Raw genomic sequence first — 20516 nt, 5'->3', positions numbered from 1 at the left:
GAACTGTAATGGAATTTCTTTCGTTTTTCGTCTGGCCTGCGCGTCGTGAATTTGGATTTGTGAACTGAAGGCGCGAACAAAAAGGAGGTATTTGGACAATAAGGATGGACTTTATCGAAAAAACAAAACCAATATTTATTGTGGAACTGGGATTCCTGGGAGTGCATTCTGATGAAGATCATCAAAGGTAACTGAATATTTATAATGTTATTTCTGACTTCTGTTGACTCCAACATGGCGGATATATGTATGGCTTGTTTTTGTGTCTGAGCGCCGTACTCAGATTATTGCTGGTGTGTTCGGTAAAGCTTTTTTGAAATCTGACACAGCGGTTGAATTAACCTGTTAGGGCTAGGGGGCAGCATTGACACGGCTGGATAAAAAACATACCCGATTTAATCTGGTTACCACTCCTACTCAGTAACTAGAATATGCATATACTTATTACATATGGATAGAAAACACCCTAAATTTTCTAAAACTGTTTGAATGGTGTCTGTGAGTATAACAGAACTCAAATGGCAGGTCAAAACCTGAGAGATTCCTTTACAGGAAGTGGCCTGTCTGACCATTTCTGGAACTTCTTTGCCATCTCTATCATTTACTAAGGATCTCTGCTCTAACGTGACACTTCCCACGTCGTCCATAGGCTCTCATAGCCCGGGAAAAAAGAGAATGTCGTCATTCCAGCCCCAGGCTGAAACACATTATCGCCTTTCTCAAGTGGCCCATCAAGAGACACTAGCTTATGCGCGTGACCCCGACCGCCCCCGCCTTTGGGATTTTTTCCTCTGTTTGCCGAAAAGGAGATTCCCTGTCGGAATTTTACCGCTTTTCTACGAGAAAAATGACGTAAAAATTGATTTTAAACAGCGGTTGACATGCTTCGACGTACGGCAATTGAATACTTTGAATTTTATTGTCAGGAATTGCGCCAAGCGCGCGACACTTCTTTACTATTTCGGATAGTGTCTGGAACGCACGAACAAAACGCCGCTATTCGGATATAACGATGGATTATTTTGGACCAAACCAACATTTGTTATTGAAGTAGACGTCCTGGGTGTGCATTCTGACGAAGACAACAAAAGGTAATGACATTTTTATAATAGTAAATATGATTATGGTGAGTGCTAAACTTGCCGGGTGTCTAAATAGCGAGCCCGTGATGCCTGGGCTATATACTTAGAATATTGCAAAATGTGCTTTCACCAAAAAGCTATTTTAAAATCGGACATATCGAGTGCATAGAGGAGGTCTGTATCTATAATTCTTAAAATAATTGTTATGCTTTTTGTGAACGTTTATCGTGAGTAATTTAGTAAAATGTTAGCGAATTCCCCGTAAGTTTGCGGGGGGTATGCTAGTTCTGAACGTCACATGCTAATGTAAAAAGCTGGTTTTTGATATAAATATGAACTTGATTGAACAAAACATGCATGTATTGTATAACATAATGTCCTAGGGTTGTCATCTGATGAAGATCATCAAAGGTGAGTGCTGCATTTAGCTGTCTTCTGGGTTTTGGTGACATGATATGCTGGCTTGAAAAATGGGTGTCTGATTATTTCTGGCTTGGTACTCTGCTGACATAATCTAATGTTTTGCTTTCGTTGTAAAGCCTTTTTGAAATCGGACAGTGTGGTTAGATTAACGAGAGTCTTATCTTTAAATGGCTGTAAAATAGTCATATGTTTGAGAAATTGAAGTAATAGGATTTTGAAGATTTTGAAAATCGCGCCACAGGCTGGCAGTGGATGTTACGTAGGTGGGACGAATTCGTCCCGCCGGTCCCATAGAGGTTAAGGAGAAGTTTATCTAAAGTTCCATGCATAACACTTGTATTTTCATCAACATTTATGATGAGTATTTCTGTAAATTGATGTGGCTCTCGGCAAAATCACTGGATGTTTTGGAGGCAAAACATTACTGAACATAACGCGCCAATGTAAACTGAGATTTTTGGATATAAATATTAACTTTATCGAACAAAACATACATGTATTGTGTAACATGAAGTCCTATGAGTGTCATCTGATGAAGATCATCAAAGGTTAGTGATTAATTTTATCTCTATTTCTGCTTTTTGTGACTCTTCTCTTTGGCTGGAAAAATGGCTGTGTTTTTCTGTGACTAGTTGCTGACCTAACATAATCGTTTGGTGTGCTTTCGTAGTAAAGCCTTTTTGAAATTGGAAACTGTGGTGGGATTAACAACAAGTTTATCTTTAAAATGGTATAAAATACTTGTATGTTTGAGGAATTTTAATTATGAGGTTTCTGTTGTTTGAATTTGGCGCCCTGCAATTTCACTGGCTGTTGTCATATCGATCCCGTTACCGGGATTCCAGCCATAAGAAGTTAACGGATTAATAACACCTTTAAATATCCCTCTAATACTCCCTAGTGCCGTCCCAAATGGCACCCTACTTCCTATACTGTATAGTGCACATCTGTTGACCAGGGCCCATATTGGGACTTCCCCCGTCTCTTGCCTCTCATCAAATGTCATCTATTTCTTCTTCTTCTCTATTCTCTCTCTTCTTCTTCTTGTTTCTCTCTTCTTCTTTATTCTCTCTTCTTCTTCTTCTTCTCTATTCTCTCTTCTTATTCTTTTTCTCTATTCTCTCTTCTTCTTTATTATCTCTTCTTTTTCTTGTTATTCTCTATTCTCTCTTCTTCTTCTTCTCTCTTCTCTCTTCTTCTTCTCTATTCTCGCCTTCTTCTTCTTCTCTATTCTCTCTTCTTATTCTTTTTCTCTATTCTCTCTTCTTCTTTATTCTCTCTTCTTCTTCTTCTTCTCTATTCTCTATTCTTCTTCCTCCTCTCTATTCGGTCTGTTTCACTGGTCTAACAGGGGCTGTGGAGGGAGGTATGGGAGATAAGACCCAGTCACAGACAAAAAACTCCCCACAGACTTTAATCTCTCTTTCCATCCTCTTTCTGTCAAAGTCTGACAGTGTTCTTTCTCCACTAGTCTTTGTGTGTGTGTGTGTGTGTGTGTGTGTGTGTGTGTGTGTGTGTGTGTGTGTGTGTGTGTGTGTGTGTGTGTGTGTGTGTGTGTGTGTGTGTGTGTGTGTGTGTGTGTGTGTGTGTGTGTGTGTGACAGTGAGAGGAGAATCTGGGGACTTATATCCAGTAAGGAAGACAGAACCATCTTTACAATCAACCTGTACCTGATATTGAGACACACACATAGACACATGTTCACAGACCAAATATAAATATGATATGGAGCTGCTGCCAGGAAGTGGGGAGAGTTTTTTTTTACATGGGATCTCCAGTAAATGTCAGTTACGCCTGCTTGTATTTCACATTTAGTCTCTGTGGGACCTGCTGGTAGTTTATTTTACAGTAGGAATATAGGAAATGCAGCGTAAAAGTCATATTTTCTCCCTAACTGGTCTCTGGGGTAAATACACTACATTATCAAAAGTATGTGGACATCTGCTCGTCGAACTTCTCATTAGAATATCATGGGCATTATTATGGAGTTTGTCCCCCCTTTGCTGCTATAACAGCCTCCAGTCTTCTGGGAAGGCTTTCCACTAGATGTTGGAGCAATGCTGCGGGGACTTGCTTCCATTCAGCCACAAGAGCATTAGTGAGGTCGGGCACTGATGTTGGGCAATTAGGCCTGGCTAAGTCACCCCAAACTTTTGAACAGTAATGTATATATATTTTACCTTCACTGTATTTAACTAGGCAAGTCAGTTAGGAAGAAATTGTTATTTATAATGACGGCCTTCCCCGATGACACTGGGCCAACTGTGCACCGCCCTATGGGACTCCCAATCATGTGATACAGCCTGGATTCGAAGCAGGGACCGTATTGACGCCTCTTGCACTGAGATGGAGAGGTCTAAGATGCCTTAGACCGCTGCGCCACTCGGGAGATGCAATTATAAGCTGGGTGGTTTGAGCCCTGAATGCTGATTAGTCGTGGTATATTAGCAATATACCACACCTCCTCGGGCCATATTGCTTTAAATATAACACTTGAAATGTCTTTATCTTTTAAAAGTCTTTTTGAGTGCCATATTTACTGTTCATTTCTAGTATTTTTTGGTTGATGTTGTAAACATGTTCCCTATGCCAATAAAGCCTCTTTGAATATAGACAAAGAATTCCTAAAAATATATATTTTGGAACTTCTGTGCATGTAATGTTTACTGTACATTTTTGTTTATTTCACTTTTAACTACTTCACTTGCTTTGGCAATGCCACTTCCCATGCCAATAAAGCCCTGAGAGAGAGAAGAGAGAGAGAAGAGAGAAAAGAGAAGAGAGAGAGAGAGAGAGAGAGAGAGAGAGAGAGAGAGAGAGGAGAGAGAGAGAGAGAGAGAGAGATCCAATTGCAGATCAATAAAGGCCTCCCAAAAATGTACTTAGAATTACACTGAGTACACAAACAATTAGGAACACCTTCCTAATATTGAGTTGCACCCCCTTTTGCCCTCAGTACAGCCTCAATTCGTCAGGCATGGATTCTACAATGTGTCAAATGAGTTCCCCACGGATATTGGCCCATGTTGACTCCTATGCTTCCCACAGTTGTGTCAAGTTGGCTGGATATCCTTTGGGTGGTGGACCATTCTTGATACACACGGGAAACTGTTGAGCCTGAAAAAACCCAGCAACGTTGCAGGGTCTTGACACACTCAAACTGGTGCGCCTGACACCTACTACCATACCCCGTTCAAAGTCACCCTCTGAATGGCACTCATAAACAATCCTTCTCAATTGTCTCAAGGCTTTAAAAAAATCCTTCTTTAACCTGTCTGCTCCCTTCAAGACAAAGGAGATGATTATGGACTTCAGGAAGAAGAGGACCGAGCATGCCCACGTTCTAACTGACGGGGTTGTAGTGGACCAGGTTGAGAACTTCAAGTTCGCTGGTGTCCTCATCACCAACAAACTAACATGGTCCAAGTACACCAATAATGTCGTGAAGAGGGCACGACAAAACCTATTCCCCCACAGGAGACTGAAAAGAAAAGGTTCTACAGCTGCACCATCGAGAGCATCCTGACTGGTTGCATCACTGCCTGGTATGGCAACTGCTTGGCCTCCGACCGCAAGACACTACAGAGGGTAGTGCGTACAGCCCAGTACATCACTGGGGCCAAGCTTCCTGCCATCCAGGACCTCTATACCAGGCAATGTCAGAGGAAGGCCCTAAAAATTGTCAATGACTCCAGCCACCCTAGTCATAGACTGTTCTCTCTGCTACCGCACGGCAAGCGGTACCAGAGCACCAAGTCTAGGCCCAAGAGGCTTCTAAACAGCTTCTACCCCCAAGCCATAAGACTCCTGAACATCTAATCAAATGGCAACCTGGACTATTTGCATTGCCCCCCCCCCCACCTCTTTTACAAGTCTCTGTTGTTATTATCTATGCTTAGTCACTTAATAACTCTACCTACATGTACATATTACCTCAACTATTACCTCCACCATGGCCTTTTTTGCCTTTACCTCCCTTATCTCACATCATATGCTCACATTGTATATAGACTTATTTTTCTACTGTATTATTGACTGTATGTTTGTTTTACTCCATGTGTAACTCTGTGTTGTTGTATGTGTCGAACTGCTTTGCTTTATCTTGGCCAGGTCGCAATTGTAAATGAGAACTTATTCTCAACTTGCCTACCTGGTTAAATAAAGGTGAAATAAAAAAATGTTAAAGAAAGAAAGAAAACTAACCGGTGCCCCTGCACTCTGTAGCGGTCCCCCCTGTATATAGCCTCCACATTGACTCTGTACCGGTACCCCCTGTATATAGCCTCCACATTGACTCTGTACCGGTACCCCCTGTATATAGCCTCCACATTGACTCTGTACCGTAACACCCTGTATATAGCCTCCACATTGACTCTGTACTGGTACCCCCTGTATATAGCCTCCACATTGACTCTGTACTCGTACCCCCTGTATATAGCCTCCACATTGACTCTGTACTGGTACCCCCTGTATATAGCCTCCACATTGACTCTGTACCGTAACACCCTGTATATAGCCTCCACATTAACTCTGTACCGGTACCCCCTGTATATAGCCTCCACATTGACTCTGTACCGGTACCCCCTGTATATAGCCTCCACATTGACTCTGTACCGGGACCCCCTGTATATAGCCTCCACATTGACTCTGTACCGGGACCCCCTGTATATAGCCTCCACATTGACTCTGTACCGTAACACCCTGTATATAGCCTCTACATTGACTCTGTACCGGTACCCCCCTGTATATAGCCTCCACATTGACTCTGTACCGGTACCCCCTGTATATAGCCTCCACATTGACTCTGTACCGGTACCCCCTGTATATAGCCTCCACATTGACTCTGTACCGGGACCCCCTGTATATAGCCTCCACATTGACTCTGTACCGGGACCCCCTGTATATAGCCTCCACATTGACTCTGTACCGGGACCCCCTGTATATAGTCTCCACATTGACTCTGTACCGGTACCCCCTGTATATAGTCTCCACATTGACTCTGTACCGGGACCCCCTGTATATAGTCTCCACATTGACTCTGTACCGGTACCCCCTGTATATAGTCTCCACATTGACTCTGTACCGGTACCCCCTGTATATAGTCTCCACATTGACTCTGTACCGGTACCCCCTGTATATAGTCTCCACATTGACTCTGTACCGGTACCCCCTGTATATAGTCTCCACATTGACTCTGTACCGGTACCCCCTGTATATAGTCTCCACATTGACTCTGTACCGGTACCCCCTGTATATAGTCTCCACATTGACTCTGTACCGGTACCCCCTGTATATAGTCTCCACATTGACTCTGTACCGGGACCCCTGTATATAGTCTCCATATTGACTCTGTACCGGGACCCCCTGTATATAGTCTCGCTATTGTTATTTTACTGCTGCTCTTTAATTACTTGTTACTGTTATTTCTAATTCTTATTCATATTTTAAAATATATATATATTAAACTGCATTGTTGGTTAGGAGCTCGTAAGAAAGCATTTCACCGTAAGGTCTACTACACCTGTTGTATTCGGCGTGCATTTAACAAGTGACATCATTAAGGGATTATAGTTTTCACCTGGATTCACCTGGTCAGTCTATGTCATGGAAAGAGCAGATTTTCCTAATGTTTTGAACACTCAGTGTCGGCTGGGAATTTGTCTGCACAGCCAGTGACGTCTTTTCAATCATTGCTTGGATTTTGAATTACATTTGTTGATTTTTCATGAAAACAGTATGTACCTGTGCACGTAACATTAAGACTTTTAAACTTGATCAAATATCATAAAAAACATCCCACTGTTTGAATTTGTGACGAATGTATTGCGTAATAATTTATTATTATTATTATTATTATTATTATTATTATAATTATTTAATTAACCGTAGTGTCGTATTCGCGCCCCCTGGCGTCCGTGGGAAACAGTTGGATTAAATTTGTCCTCTCTCGCCCTCCGTATTTCTCTGACGACATATTGCCTGTGAAGAGCAAATTCTGGAAAGCCAAGAGAGAAAGAGGATTACTATTTATTTCTAAACAACACACGGAAGTATCTGTTATTTAAGACAAAAAAAACAAACAAACAAACAAACAAAAAAATGGGTAAGTTACGATGTTATGTTTCTAGGCCGTGTATGATTGTGTGCTTGATATACGGGGCGAGAGAATACCGAGCGGTCGAATACATTCTTGTCAAATCCCGGCTAGCTAAGTTAACTCCCTAGTTGACGTAGCTAGCTAGCAAGCTAGCATGATTGTTTATAATATCGTAATGTTATGTGTGTTCGTCTACAAATGATCACCTTTCCTGGTAAAAGTATTAGGTTGTTTATAGACGACGTTTCCTTCAAGAAAGTAACGTTAGAGACAGCGTTATAAGCTCATTTGGCTTATTTCAACAGCTAACGTTACATGCATCGCCTGTTAGTTAGTAAGCTTTTTGCTGTGTGTTGAGAAGGTAACGTTTACATGGAAGCTAACTAGTACGCAGGTGGTTAGCCATATAACAGGTTTTGCTAGTTAACTGTCAATTTAACTAGGTACTGAAGTTAGTAACCAGCCATACCACTGGTACCTTTATATTGACACTGTAGTTAACTAGGGCGGGCCACACCTACTTAATTTTTGTTGTTGTTGACAAGCTAACGTTAACTAGTTGGCTATCTAGCTAGCTACATATACTAAAACGTTGCTACCACATAAGGTTCATAACTGAACTAACTTAGCTTGCTCGCTCGCTAGCTATCATACTCCATTGAATTTAATGCATTGTCACATTTGTGTCACAACACTTGTGACCCAAGTGATGACTGCTGCTCAAGACCTCTAGCTAGCCAGAAGTTATTAGTAGTATATTTTATTTTGAACTCAATGTTAGCCACATGTCAAAACTCAGACACGTGGGGAAAAAGGCTCAATTTCTATTGATAGTGTAATAGAGATGTCTCAACTATTTAGGCAGGGAGGTGCCAGTTGTTTACTTCTAGTTTGAGAGGGGCAATGATAGAAAACACTGGTAGTGTGTGTGTGTCCAGTAGAGAGAACTAGCATTATCACCTAGCTATATGAGTATCATCACTTTTTTTTCAGGTTTTCTTTGTCCTCAACATATCCCTTCTCACTTGCTGCTTCTTCTATCTCCATCTTCCCCACCCTCTACTCCCTCTCTCCACTGACTAGTAGTGGTTCCCCTCTCTCCGCTGACTAGTAGTGGTTCCCCTCTCTCCGCTGACTAGTAGTGGTTCCCCTCTCTCCGCTGACTAGTAGTGGTTCCCCTCTCTCCGCTGACTAGTAGTGGTTCCCCTCTCTCCGCTGACTAGTAGTGGTTCCCCTCTCTCCGCTGACTAGTAGTGGTTCCCCTCTCTCCGCTGACTAGTAGTGGTTCCCCTCTCTCCGCTGACTAGTAGTGGTTCCCCTCTCTCCGCTGACTAGTAGTGGTTCCCCTCTCTCCGCTGACTAGTAGTGGTTCCCCTCTCTCCGCTGACTAGTAGTGGTTCCCCTCTCTCCGCTGACTAGTAGTGGTTCCCCTCTCTCCGCTGACTAGTAGTGGTTCCCCTCTCTCCGCTGACTAGTAGTGGTTCCCCTCTCTCCGCTGACTAGTAGTGGTTCCCCTCTCTCCGCTGACTAGTAGTGGTTCCCCTCTCTCCGCTGACTAGTAGTGGTTCCCCTCTCTCCGCTGACTAGTAGTGGTTCCCCCCCTCTCCGCTGACTAGTAGTGGTTCCCCCCCTCTCCGCTGACTAGTAGTGGTTCCCCCCCCTCTCCGCTGACTAGTAGTGGTTCCCCCCCCTCTCCGCTGACTAGTAGTGGTTCCCCCCCCTCTCCGCTGACTAGTAGTGGTTCCCCCCCTCTCCGCTGACTAGTAGCGTTTCCCCCTCTCTCCGCTGACTAGTAGCGTTTCCCCCTCTCTCCGCTGACTAGTAGCGTTTCCCCCTCTCTCCGCTGACTAGTAGCGTTCCCCCCTCTCTCCGCTGACTAGTAGCGTTCCCCCCTCTCTCCGCTGACTAGTAGCGTTTCCCCCCTCTCTCCGCTGACTAGTAGCGTTTCCCCCCTCTCTCCGCTGACTAGTAGCGTTTCCCCCCTCTCTCCGCTGACTAGTAGCGTTTCCCCCCTCTCTCCGCTGACTAGTAGCGTTTCCCCCCTCTCTCCGCTGACTAGTAGCGTTTCCCCCTCTCTCCGCTGACTAGTAGCGTTTCCCCCTCTCTCCGCTGACTAGTAGCGTTCCCCCTCTCTCCGCTGACTAGTAGCGTTCCCCCCTCTCTCCGCTGACTAGTAGCGTTTCCCCCCTCTCTCCGCTGACTAGTAGCGTTTCCCCCCCTCTCTCCGCTGACTAGTAGCGTTTCCCCCCTCTCTCCGCTGACTAGTAGCGTTTCCCCCCTCTCTCCGCTGACTAGTAGCGTTTCCCCCCTCTCTCCGCTGACTAGTAGCGTTTCCCCCTCTCTCCGCTGACTAGTAGCGTTTCCCCCTCTCTCCGCTGACTAGTAGCGTTCCCCCCTCTCTCCGCTGACTAGTAGCGTTTCCCCCCTCTCTCCGCTGACTAGTAGCGTTTCCCCCCTCTCTCCGCTGACTAGTAGCGTTCCCCCCTCTCTCCGCTGACTAGTAGCGTTTCCCCCCTCTCTCCGCTGACTAGTAGCGTTTCCCCCCTCTCTCCGCTGACTAGTAGCGTTTCCCCCCTCTCTCCGCTGACTAGTAGCGTTTCCCCCCTCTCTCCGCTGACTAGTAGCGTTCTCCACATATCTAACTGTCCTTCACTTGCTCTCCCTCACTCTCTCGCTCTCTGCACTTTTAAAAGTGGTTAGATTCATCAAGCATGAGCTGAGCAACATCAACATGTCAATTGCCCGCTGTGCTTTGTGTCGTGTTTCAAGAGTTTAAGTTGTATTAATCATATGTACAGGATACACATAGTATACATAAATGATAAAATATCTGAATAAGAACAAAGTAAATGTCTTAGTAGAATAGAATATATATATTTTTAAGCATAACTATAATACAGGAAGTATAATATTTACACATATCAGGGAGGGGGGGATTTGTGGGGGCAAGTGTTTAAATTGTGCAATATTAGCAATAATAAACAAGAGTCTGGTAGCATCAGTTGTGGTGTGGGTATATGTGTACTGTTTTGTGTGGATCTAAATTGTTTTGTGTGGATCTAAACATCTAAATTGCAGTACATACATGTATATGTATGTGTGTACTGTTTTGTGTGGGTATATGTGTACTGTTTTGTGTGGATATATATATGTACTGTTTTGTGTGGATATATATATGTACTGTTTTGTGTGGATATATATGTGTACTGTTTTGTGTGGGTATATGTGTACTGTTTTGTGTGGGTATATGTGTACTGTTTTGTGTGGATATATATATGTACTGTTTTGTGTGGATATATATATGTGTACTGTTTTGTGTGGATATATATATGTGTACTGTTTTGTGTGGATATATATATGTGTACTGTTTTGTGTGGATATATATATGTGTACTGTTTTGTGTGGATATATATATGTGTACTGGTTTGTGTGGATATATATATATGTACTGGTTTGTGTGGATATATATATATATGTACTGGTTTGTGTGGATATATATATATATGTACTGGTTTGTGTGGATATATATATATATGTACTGGTTTGTGTGGATATATATATATATGTACTGGTTTGTGTGGATATATATATATATGTACTGGTTTGTGTGGATATATATATATATGTACTGGTTTGTGTGGATATATATATATATGTACTGGTTTGTGTGGATATATATATATATATGTACTGGTTTGTGTGGATATATATATATATATGTACTGGTTTGTGTGGATATATATATATATATGTACTGGTTTGTGTGGATATATATATATATATATGTACTGGTTTGTGTGGATATATATATATATGTACTGGTTTGTGTGGATATATATATATATGTACTGGTTTGTGTGGATATATATATATATGTACTGGTTTGTGTGGATATATATATATATATATGTACTGGTTTGTGTGGATATATATATATATATATATATGTACTGGTTTGTGTGGATATATATATATATATATATATGTACTGGTTTGTGTGGATATATATATATATATATATATGTACTGGTTTGTGTGGATATATATATATATATGTACTGGTTTGTGTGGATATATATATATATATGTACTGGTTTGTGTGGATATATATATATATATGTACTGGTTTGTGTGGATATATATATATATATATATGTACTGGTTTGTGTGGATATATATATATATATATATGTACTGGTTTGTGTGGATATATATATATATATATATGTACTGGTTTGTGTGGATATATATATATATATATATGTACTGGTTTGTGTGGATATATATATATATATATGTGTACTGGTTTGTGTGGATATATATATATATATATGTGTACTGGTTTGTGTGGATATATATATATATATATGTGTACTGGTTTGTGTGGATATATATATATATATATGTGTACTGGTTTGTGTGGATATATATATATATATATGTGTACTGGTTTGTGTGGATATATATATATATATATGTACTGGTTTGTGTGGATATATATATATATATATGTACTGGTTTGTGTGGATATATATATATATATATGTACTGGTTTGTGTGGATATATATATATATATATGTACTGGTTTGTGTGGATATATATATATATATATGTACTGGTTTGTGTGGATATATATATATATATATATGTACTGGTTTGTGTGGATATATATATATATATATGTACTGGTTTGTGTGGATATATATATATATATATATGTACTGGTTTGTGTGGATATATATATATATATGTACTGGTTTGTGTGGATATATATATATATATATGTACTGGTTTGTGTGGATATATATATATATATATGTGTACTGGTTTGTGTGGATATATATATATATATATGTACTGGTTTGTGTGGATATATATATATATATATGTACTGGTTTGTGTGGATATATATATATATATATGTACTGGTTTGTGTGGATATATATATATATATATATATATGTACTGGTTTGTGTGGATATATATATATATGTACTGGTTTGTGTGGATATATATATATATATATATATATGTACTGGTTTGTGTGGATATATATATATATATATGTACTGGTTTGTGTGGATATATATATATATATATATGTACTGGTTTGTGTGGATATATATATATATATATATGTACTGGTTTGTGTGGATATATATATATATATATATATGTACTGGTTTGTGTGGATATATATATATATATATATATATATATATATATATGTACTGGTTTGTGTGGATATATATATATATATATGTACTGGTTTGTGTGGATATATATATATGTGTGTACTGGTTTGTGTGGATATATGTATATGTACTGGTTTGTGTGGAGATATATATATATATATATGTACTGTTTTGTGTGGATATATATATATGTACTGTTTTGTGGGTGTGGGTTTTGTGGGTGTGGGTTTTGTGGGTGTGGGTTTTGTGTGTGTGGGTGTGTGCTAAGTTGCGGAAGGTTAGGTTCAGAGAGTCACTGCAGGTGGTCAGTTCAAGTGTTCAGCTGTCTGATGGCTGGTAGATAGAAACTGTGTCTGAGGCTGTTTGTAACAGACCTCGTGCTCTGATACCGTCGGGCTGACTGCAAGGGAGTGAACAGCTCATGGCTGGGGTGTGTGCTAGTGATTTGGGGGGGGGACAGGATATTATTTTATACAATATCACAACTTTTCTGCGCTAGTTGGCTGTATCTGTGCAAACCCCAGTATTTTATTCCTTCATAGCTTGTTCTAAAAACAAAACCCCCAAAAATGATGGAGCCAATTTGTTTTCAGTACTTTTATTTTCATGACTGATCAAAACTGTTTTTCTCATGGCTCTCTCTTGTCCCTCTGCAGCAGATATATGATGAGCAATATGTTTGGAACATTGAATTGCAATATAAATCACAGTATTGAATTGCAATACATATAGGATTGTGAGAATCTCTAATACAAATCATATCGGCACCTTAGTATCGTGATAATATCATATTGTGAGTTTCCTGGCAAATTTCCAGCTCTAATGGGTGTGGTCCTTGATGATGATGCTGCAGGACTTTCTCAGGTTCCGTTTCAAGTTGATGTCCTGGATGGGTGTGAATACGGCCCCGGTGATGTACTGGGCCGTCTTCACCACCTGCTGGAGGGCCTTGCGGTTGTGGGTGGAGCAATTCCCGTACAAGGCATTGACGCAACCGGTCAGGACGCTCTCGATGGTGCAGCAGTTGCTCACCTTTCCTCTGACTGGATTATGTTCGTGGTTGCCTCTGGAGATAGTCAATCAATACGCCGACTCAGTCACTGGATTCATAAAAATAAAAAAAATCCATAGATGATGTGATAAGGATAGTATCTTTCAAAACGAATCAAAAACTGTGGATTGAAAGCATTTGAGCAAGGCTGCTATGTGGTTAGCCTCTACTGGATCGGTGACCCCCCCCCCCCCCTGCGGGACAGTAGAACTAATGTAGGGTCAGTCTAAAATTTTCCGCATGCAATGCTGCCATCTAGTGGTCAACATCTAAATTGCGCCTGGCCTGGAATAATACATTATGTCCTTTCTCTTGCATTTCAAAGATGATGGTACTAAAAAAAAAAACATGTTTTATCTTCTACCAGATCTGTGTTATATTCTCCTACATTTAATTTCACATTTCCACAAAACTTCAAAGTGTTTCCTTTTCAAATGGTATCAATAATATACATATCCTTGCTTAAGGTCCTGAGCTACAGGCAGTTAGATTTGGGTGTGTTATTTTAGGTGGGAATTGAAAAAAAGGGTTGGATCCTTAATTAAGCAGGATTAGGCAGCCGCCTACAAACATGATCAAAATGATCATGATGAATTAATACTGATTCTAAATATAATTCTATGAATAGGCCCCATGGCCGGCCCGTCCGTGAGGCAGGATTAGGCACCCGCCTACAGTGGCAATTTTGACGATGACAGCGTTTTCCGAGATGTTGCCCAAGACGCACCTCCAACAAGATAAGATCTCACATTATTCTGCCCAAAAAACAATAACTTCTCTCACCCAGTGGCATTAGGGCTATATTGGTGAGCGCTGATGCTGCCACATGCAGTGCCCACTTTTGCCAAAGGCAGGAGCAAAATATTTATTTAGTTTGTCCTTGCCCAGCTTGCCTCCCCAGGGAGCTGTTGGAGAGACACAGTGCATCATCAATTTTGTTTAACATACACAGAACATGAATATGAACACAACATGTAAAGTGTTGGTCCCATGTTTCATGAGCTGAAATAAAATATCTAAAATGTTCCATACACACAAAATTCTTATTTGGGCACAACTTTGTTTACATTCCTGTTAGTGAGCATTTCTCCTTTGCCAAGATAATCCATCCACCTGACAGGTGTGGCATATTAAGAAGCTTATTAAACAGCATGATCATTACACAGGTGCACCTTGTGCTGGGGACAATAAAAGGCCACTCTAAAATGTGCCGTTTGTCACTACACAATGCCACCGATGTCTCCAGTTTTAAGGGAGCGTGCAATTGGCATGCTGACTGCAGGAATGTCCACCAGAGCTGTTGGCCGATTTTAATACGATTTTCATTTCTCTACCATAAGCCACCTTAGAATTTGGCAGTACGTCCAACCGGCTTCACAATCTCAGACCACGTATGGCGTTGTGTTGACAAGTGGTTTGCTGATGTCAATGTTGTAAACAGAGTGCCCCATGGTGGCGGTATGGGCAGGCATAAGCTACGGACAACAAAAACAATTCCGTTTTATCAATGGCAATTTTAATGTACAGAGGTCGAGGTCCATTGTCGTGCCGTTCATCCGCCGCCATCACCTCATGATAATGCACGACCCCATGTTGCAAGGATCTGTACACATTCCTGGAAACTGAATGTCCTTTTTTCTTCCATGGCCTCCATACTCGCCAGCCATTGAGCATGTGTGGGATGCTCTGGATTGACGTGTATGACAGTGTTTTCCAGTTAACTCCGTGATGCCTTGTGCTAGAAACAAGCTTTAAAATGCCCAGGTGACTGACGGGGTAGGGGTTATGTTGATTGGTTTCTGATCTTTCTGAAGCTGAGCTGCAGCCTTCAATATTCGAGGAGACAAAAGATGAACTGCTATTCTGTCCTTTTTTTTTTTTCTTTCACTTTTCACTTTCTGAAAAGAGATGTTTAAATCCAGGCCGCTTTTAGGGAAGCATTTCTCTTGTTTGGTTAAGAAATGGACAAGTTAGCCAGCAGTTGAAGCTTGAAATTTCCATGCGTCGGTCAAGCCTCTGTCTGGGTGGAAAGGTTACTTTTGCCACCGTTTCCGTTGCAAGCAAGACACTTTGGTTTTACTTCGGAGAAATATGGCGAGAATGCCTTTCTCTGTCCATTCTTCCCTGAAATTTCTATTTTCATTATTCACCTTTTTTTCTTTTAAATTTTTTTTCATTTTCTCTTTTTATTGCAAGCTGTTTTTCAACACACAAAGTTATAAAAAAATATACATTTACATTTTAGTCATTTAGCAGACGCTCTTACCCAGAGCGACTTACAGTAGTGAATGCATACATTTCATACATTTAAAAAAAATAAAAAATAATCCATACTGGTCCCCCGTGGGAATCGAACCCACAACCCTGGCGTTGCCAACACCATGCTCTACCAACCAGCTCAGTTGGTATAAGGCTAAGACCTAAGGCTCGGTGTATATACACTGCTCAAAAAAATAAAGGGAACACTTAAACAACACAATGTAACTCCAAGTCAATCACACTTCTGTGAAATCAAACTGTCCACTTAGGAAGCAACACTGATTGACAATAAATTTCACATGCTGTTGTGCAAATGGAATAGACAACAGGTGGAAATTATAGGCAATTAGCAAGACACCCCCAATAAAGGAGTGGTTCTGCAGGTGGGGACCACAGACCACTTCTCAGTTCCTATGCTTCCTGGCTGATGTTTTGGTCACTTTTGAATGCTGGCGGTGCTTTCACTCTAGTGGTAGCATGAGACGGAGTCTACAACCCACACAAGTGGCTCAGGTAGTGCAGCTCATCCAGGATGGCACATCAATGCGAGCTGTGGCAAGAAGGTTTGCTGTGTCTGTCAGCGTAGTGTCCAGAGCATGGAGGCCCTACCAGGAGACAGGCCAGTACATCAGGAGACGTGGAGGAGGCCAACAACCCAGCAGCAGGACCGCTACCTCCGCCTTTGTGCAAGGAGGAGCACTGTCAGAGCCCTGCAAAATGACCTCAAGCAGGCCACAAATATGCATGTGTCTGCTCAAACGGTCAGAAACAGACTCCATGAGGGTGGTATGAGGGCCCGACGTCCACAGGTGGGGGTTGTGCTTACAGCCCAACACCGTGCAGGAAGTTTGGCATTTGCCAGAGAACACCAAGATTGGCAAATTCGCCACTGGCGCCCTGTGCTCTTCACAGATGAAAGCAGGTTCACACTGAGCACGTGACAGACGTGACAGAGTCTGGAGACGCCGTGGAGAACTTTCTGCTGCCTTCAACATCCTCCAGCATGACCGGTTTGATGGTGGGTCAGTAATGGTGTGGCGTGGCATTTCTTTGGGGGGCCGCACAGCCGTCCATGTGCTCGCCAGAGGTAGCCTGACTGCCATTAGGTACCGAGATGAGATCCTCAGACCCCTTGTGAGACCATATGCTGGTGCGGTTGGCCCTGGGTTCCTCCTAATGCAAGACAAATGCTAGACCTCATGTGGCTGGAGTGTGTCAGCAGTTCCTGCAAGAGGAAGGCATTGATGCTATGGACTGGCCCGCCCGTTCCCCAGACCTGAATCCAATTGAGCACATCTGGGACATCATGTCTTGCTCCATCCACCAACGCCACGCTGCACCACAGACTGTCCAGGAGTTGGCGGATGCTTTAGTCCAGGTCTGGGAGGAGATCCCTCAGGAGACCATCCGCCACCTCATCAGGAGCATGCCAGGCGTTGTAGGGAGGTCATACAGGCACGTGGAGGTCACACACACCACTGAGCCTCACTTTGACTTGTTTTAAGGACATTACATCAAAGTTGGATCAGCCTGTAGTGTGGTTTTCCACTTTAATTTTGAGTGTGACTCCAAATCCAGACATTCCATGGGTTGATAAATTGGATTTCCATTGATTATTTTTGTGTGATTTTTGTCAGCACATTCAACTATGTAAAGAAAAAAAGTAATAAGATTATTTCATTCATTCAGATCTGGGATGTACACACCTAGGACATTGTTATACAATACATGCATGTTTTGTTCAATCAAGTTCATATTTATATCAAAAACCAGCTTTTTACATTAGCATGTGACGTTCAGAACTAGCATACCCCCCGCAAACCTCCGGTGACTTTACTAAATTACTCACAATAAACGTTCACAAAAAAACACAACTATTTTAAGAATTATAGATACAGAACTCCTTTGTGCAATCGAGGTGTCCGATTTTAAAATAGCTTTTCGGTGAAAGCACATTTTGCAATATTCTGAGTACATAGCCCGGCATCACAGGGCTAGCTATTTAGACACCCACCAAGTTTAGCCCTGACCAAACTCCGATTTACTATTACAAAAGTTTGATTTCCTTTGATGTTCTTCGTCAGAATGCACTCCCAGGACTGCTACTTCAATAACAAATGTTGGTTTGGTCCAAAATAATCCGTAGTTATATCCAAACAGCGGCGTTTTTGTTTGTGCGTTCAAGACACTATCCGAAAGGGTAAATAAGGGTGACGAGCATGGCGCAATTCGTGACAAAAAATGTCTAAATATTCCATTACCGTACTTCGAAGCATGTCAACCGCTTTTTAAAATCCATTTTTATGCAATTTTTCTCGTAAAAAAGTGTTAATATTCTGTTGATGATTAGTTATTTGAGAAGGAGACCAAGTCAAGACGTTGGACCGGGTGATTCAGTTTATAGTAAGGCAGTTTATTATGAGACAAAGATATTTGGCAAAGCATGCACGGACTCCTTCGTTTAGCTCATAGGGAACTAGCAGAAGAGAGCCCCGAAACATAGTGTGCATCTAATTTATACAATGAAATGACAGTGTGTTGACGTTGAGTCTAGTAGGTCCGCTCTCCTGACTGGTCGATGAGTGGAGGGACGGTCCATTCTCCAGGTGGTGTCGACTTCCCATTGGCCCTTGGCAGTGTCCGTTGTCCTCGGAGTCCAACACACCTAAGTGTGTGTATTTCTGGTAATTCGTGTCTGGGTGCTGACCATTGGTCAGTTCGTGTGGCTAGGGTGCTTTCATGTCTTGACATTTTTGTGTGAGTGCTTAGTCCGCCATCAGTCTCTGGGTGTGGTCGTGATTGGTATCAGTTGGTTGCTCAATATGTCTCTGGAATTTTGTTGTGTGCTGTTGTGAAACATGTTGTGCAAATGCCCTCCTTATATATCATTAGGTAAAACGTTAGATTATCTTTATTACAATTCCAACCGGGAATCTGCATTTAGGTAAACAGAGGAAAGAGAATAAAGCATTCGGTCGACTCGTGCACGCGCCTAAGCGCATAGTACTCTGATCGGCCACTTGCCAAAAGCGATAATGTGTTTCAGCCAGAGGCTGCCTCGATATCGTTCAGCTTTTTCCCGGGCTCTGAGAGCCTATGGGAGCCGTAGGAAGTGTCACGTTATTGCAAAGATCCTCAGTCTTCAATAAAAAGAGCCAAGATGAAACACAATTTGTCACACTTCCTGCATGGAATCTTCTCAGGTTTTGGCCTGCCATATGAGTTCTGTTATACTCACAGACACCATTCAAACAGTTTTAGAAACATTAGGGTGTTTTCTATCCAAAGCTAATAATTATATGCATATTCTAGTTACTGGGCAGGAGTAGTAACCAGATTAAAGCTGGTACGTTTTTTTATCCGGCCGTGTCAATACAGCCCCCTAGCCCTAACAGGTTAAATAAAGGTGTTTAAAACATTTTTTTACCTAGCATTCTCACATAGGTGTTGTTCTTCTCCAGATATTAGGATTGTGTGAACAGTTGGAAATGGCATCTTCCCCTGGATCTGTTGGAGCGGGTCCAGTGTGCCTGGCCTTGATGTGGGCCATGACCAGCTTCTCAAAGCACTTCATGATGAGTGCAACATAGGCGTTTAGTCATTTGGGCATGTCATCTTTTTTTGTTGTTTGCTTGGACACTAGGACGATGGTGGTCTCCTTGAAGCAAGTGGGGACTACAGCCTGGGACAGGGTGTGTGTGTGTGTGTGTGTGTTGGCTAGATCTGAATGCATTACATTTCTTCCAGTTCGCTGCCCTCTCAGTCATCCAGGACTTTCTGAATCTGCAGGCTCGAGGGGAGAAGTTCTCCATAGGCACAGATCTAGGATCAGCTTCATTCCCTCCAACTCTAACCTTAACCCATTAGGGTTAAGTTAAGGGTGAATGCTGATTTTTAAGTGCCAAAACGACCCTAGATCAGTGTCTGGGGGGGGGGGGTGGAATGACATCATCCTGCTTTGTTCCATAGGAGGGTTTCTCTCTTTAAAATCTCTTCCTGTGTCTAGTCTTGCCCGTCCTGGCTGTTTGTGAGGGCCATTACCAGAACAGGAGCATTCACATCAAGGACTCACCCAACACATGTTGGGTTAGATTTCCTAAATACTTAGAATACCCCTGGCTCAAACCAAAGTGTTGTCCCAAAGTTTCTAGTGTGGACTACAATTCTGTTGTGGGAGAAAGTGATTTTTCTTAATTTCGTTTTTTTATAATGATCTCACAGCAGACCTAAACATGGGAGACTAAACCCTCGCTCCTCACGCTGCTGTATCAGATAGAGGAAAGTCGAGGCTTCTTCCCATCCACAAGCTGTGGGCGGGCATGAGTGCATGGAACCATCTGGACACATCACGATCTCACACACACACACACACACACAATACTGCCTTGGGGTGAGGCAGCAGCATGAC

General features: G+C 42.0%; 1 protein-coding gene across 1 annotated transcript in view; it reads left to right on the top strand.

Moving 5' to 3' along the window:
• The first annotated feature begins 7474 nt into the window (after positions 1-7474).
• LOC106570694 (importin subunit alpha-7) overlaps positions 7475-20516 on the top strand; it is a 40044-nt gene continuing 27002 nt past the window's right edge. Inside the window, exon 1 of the mRNA XM_045695057.2 lies at positions 7475-7608. Within this exon, the coding sequence (XP_045551013.1) occupies positions 7605-7608 (4 nt within the window). The 5' untranslated portion in view covers positions 7475-7604. The remainder of the gene's footprint in view (positions 7609-20516) is intronic.

The sequence above is a fragment of the Salmo salar genome, chromosome 14 (assembly GCF_965601325.2).
Source record: "Salmo salar chromosome 14, fSalSal1, whole genome shotgun sequence".
NCBI lineage: Eukaryota > Metazoa > Chordata > Actinopteri > Salmoniformes > Salmonidae > Salmo > Salmo salar.
Note: the sequence above shows the minus strand (reverse complement) of the source record. Positions and strands in the feature narration are given on the sequence as shown.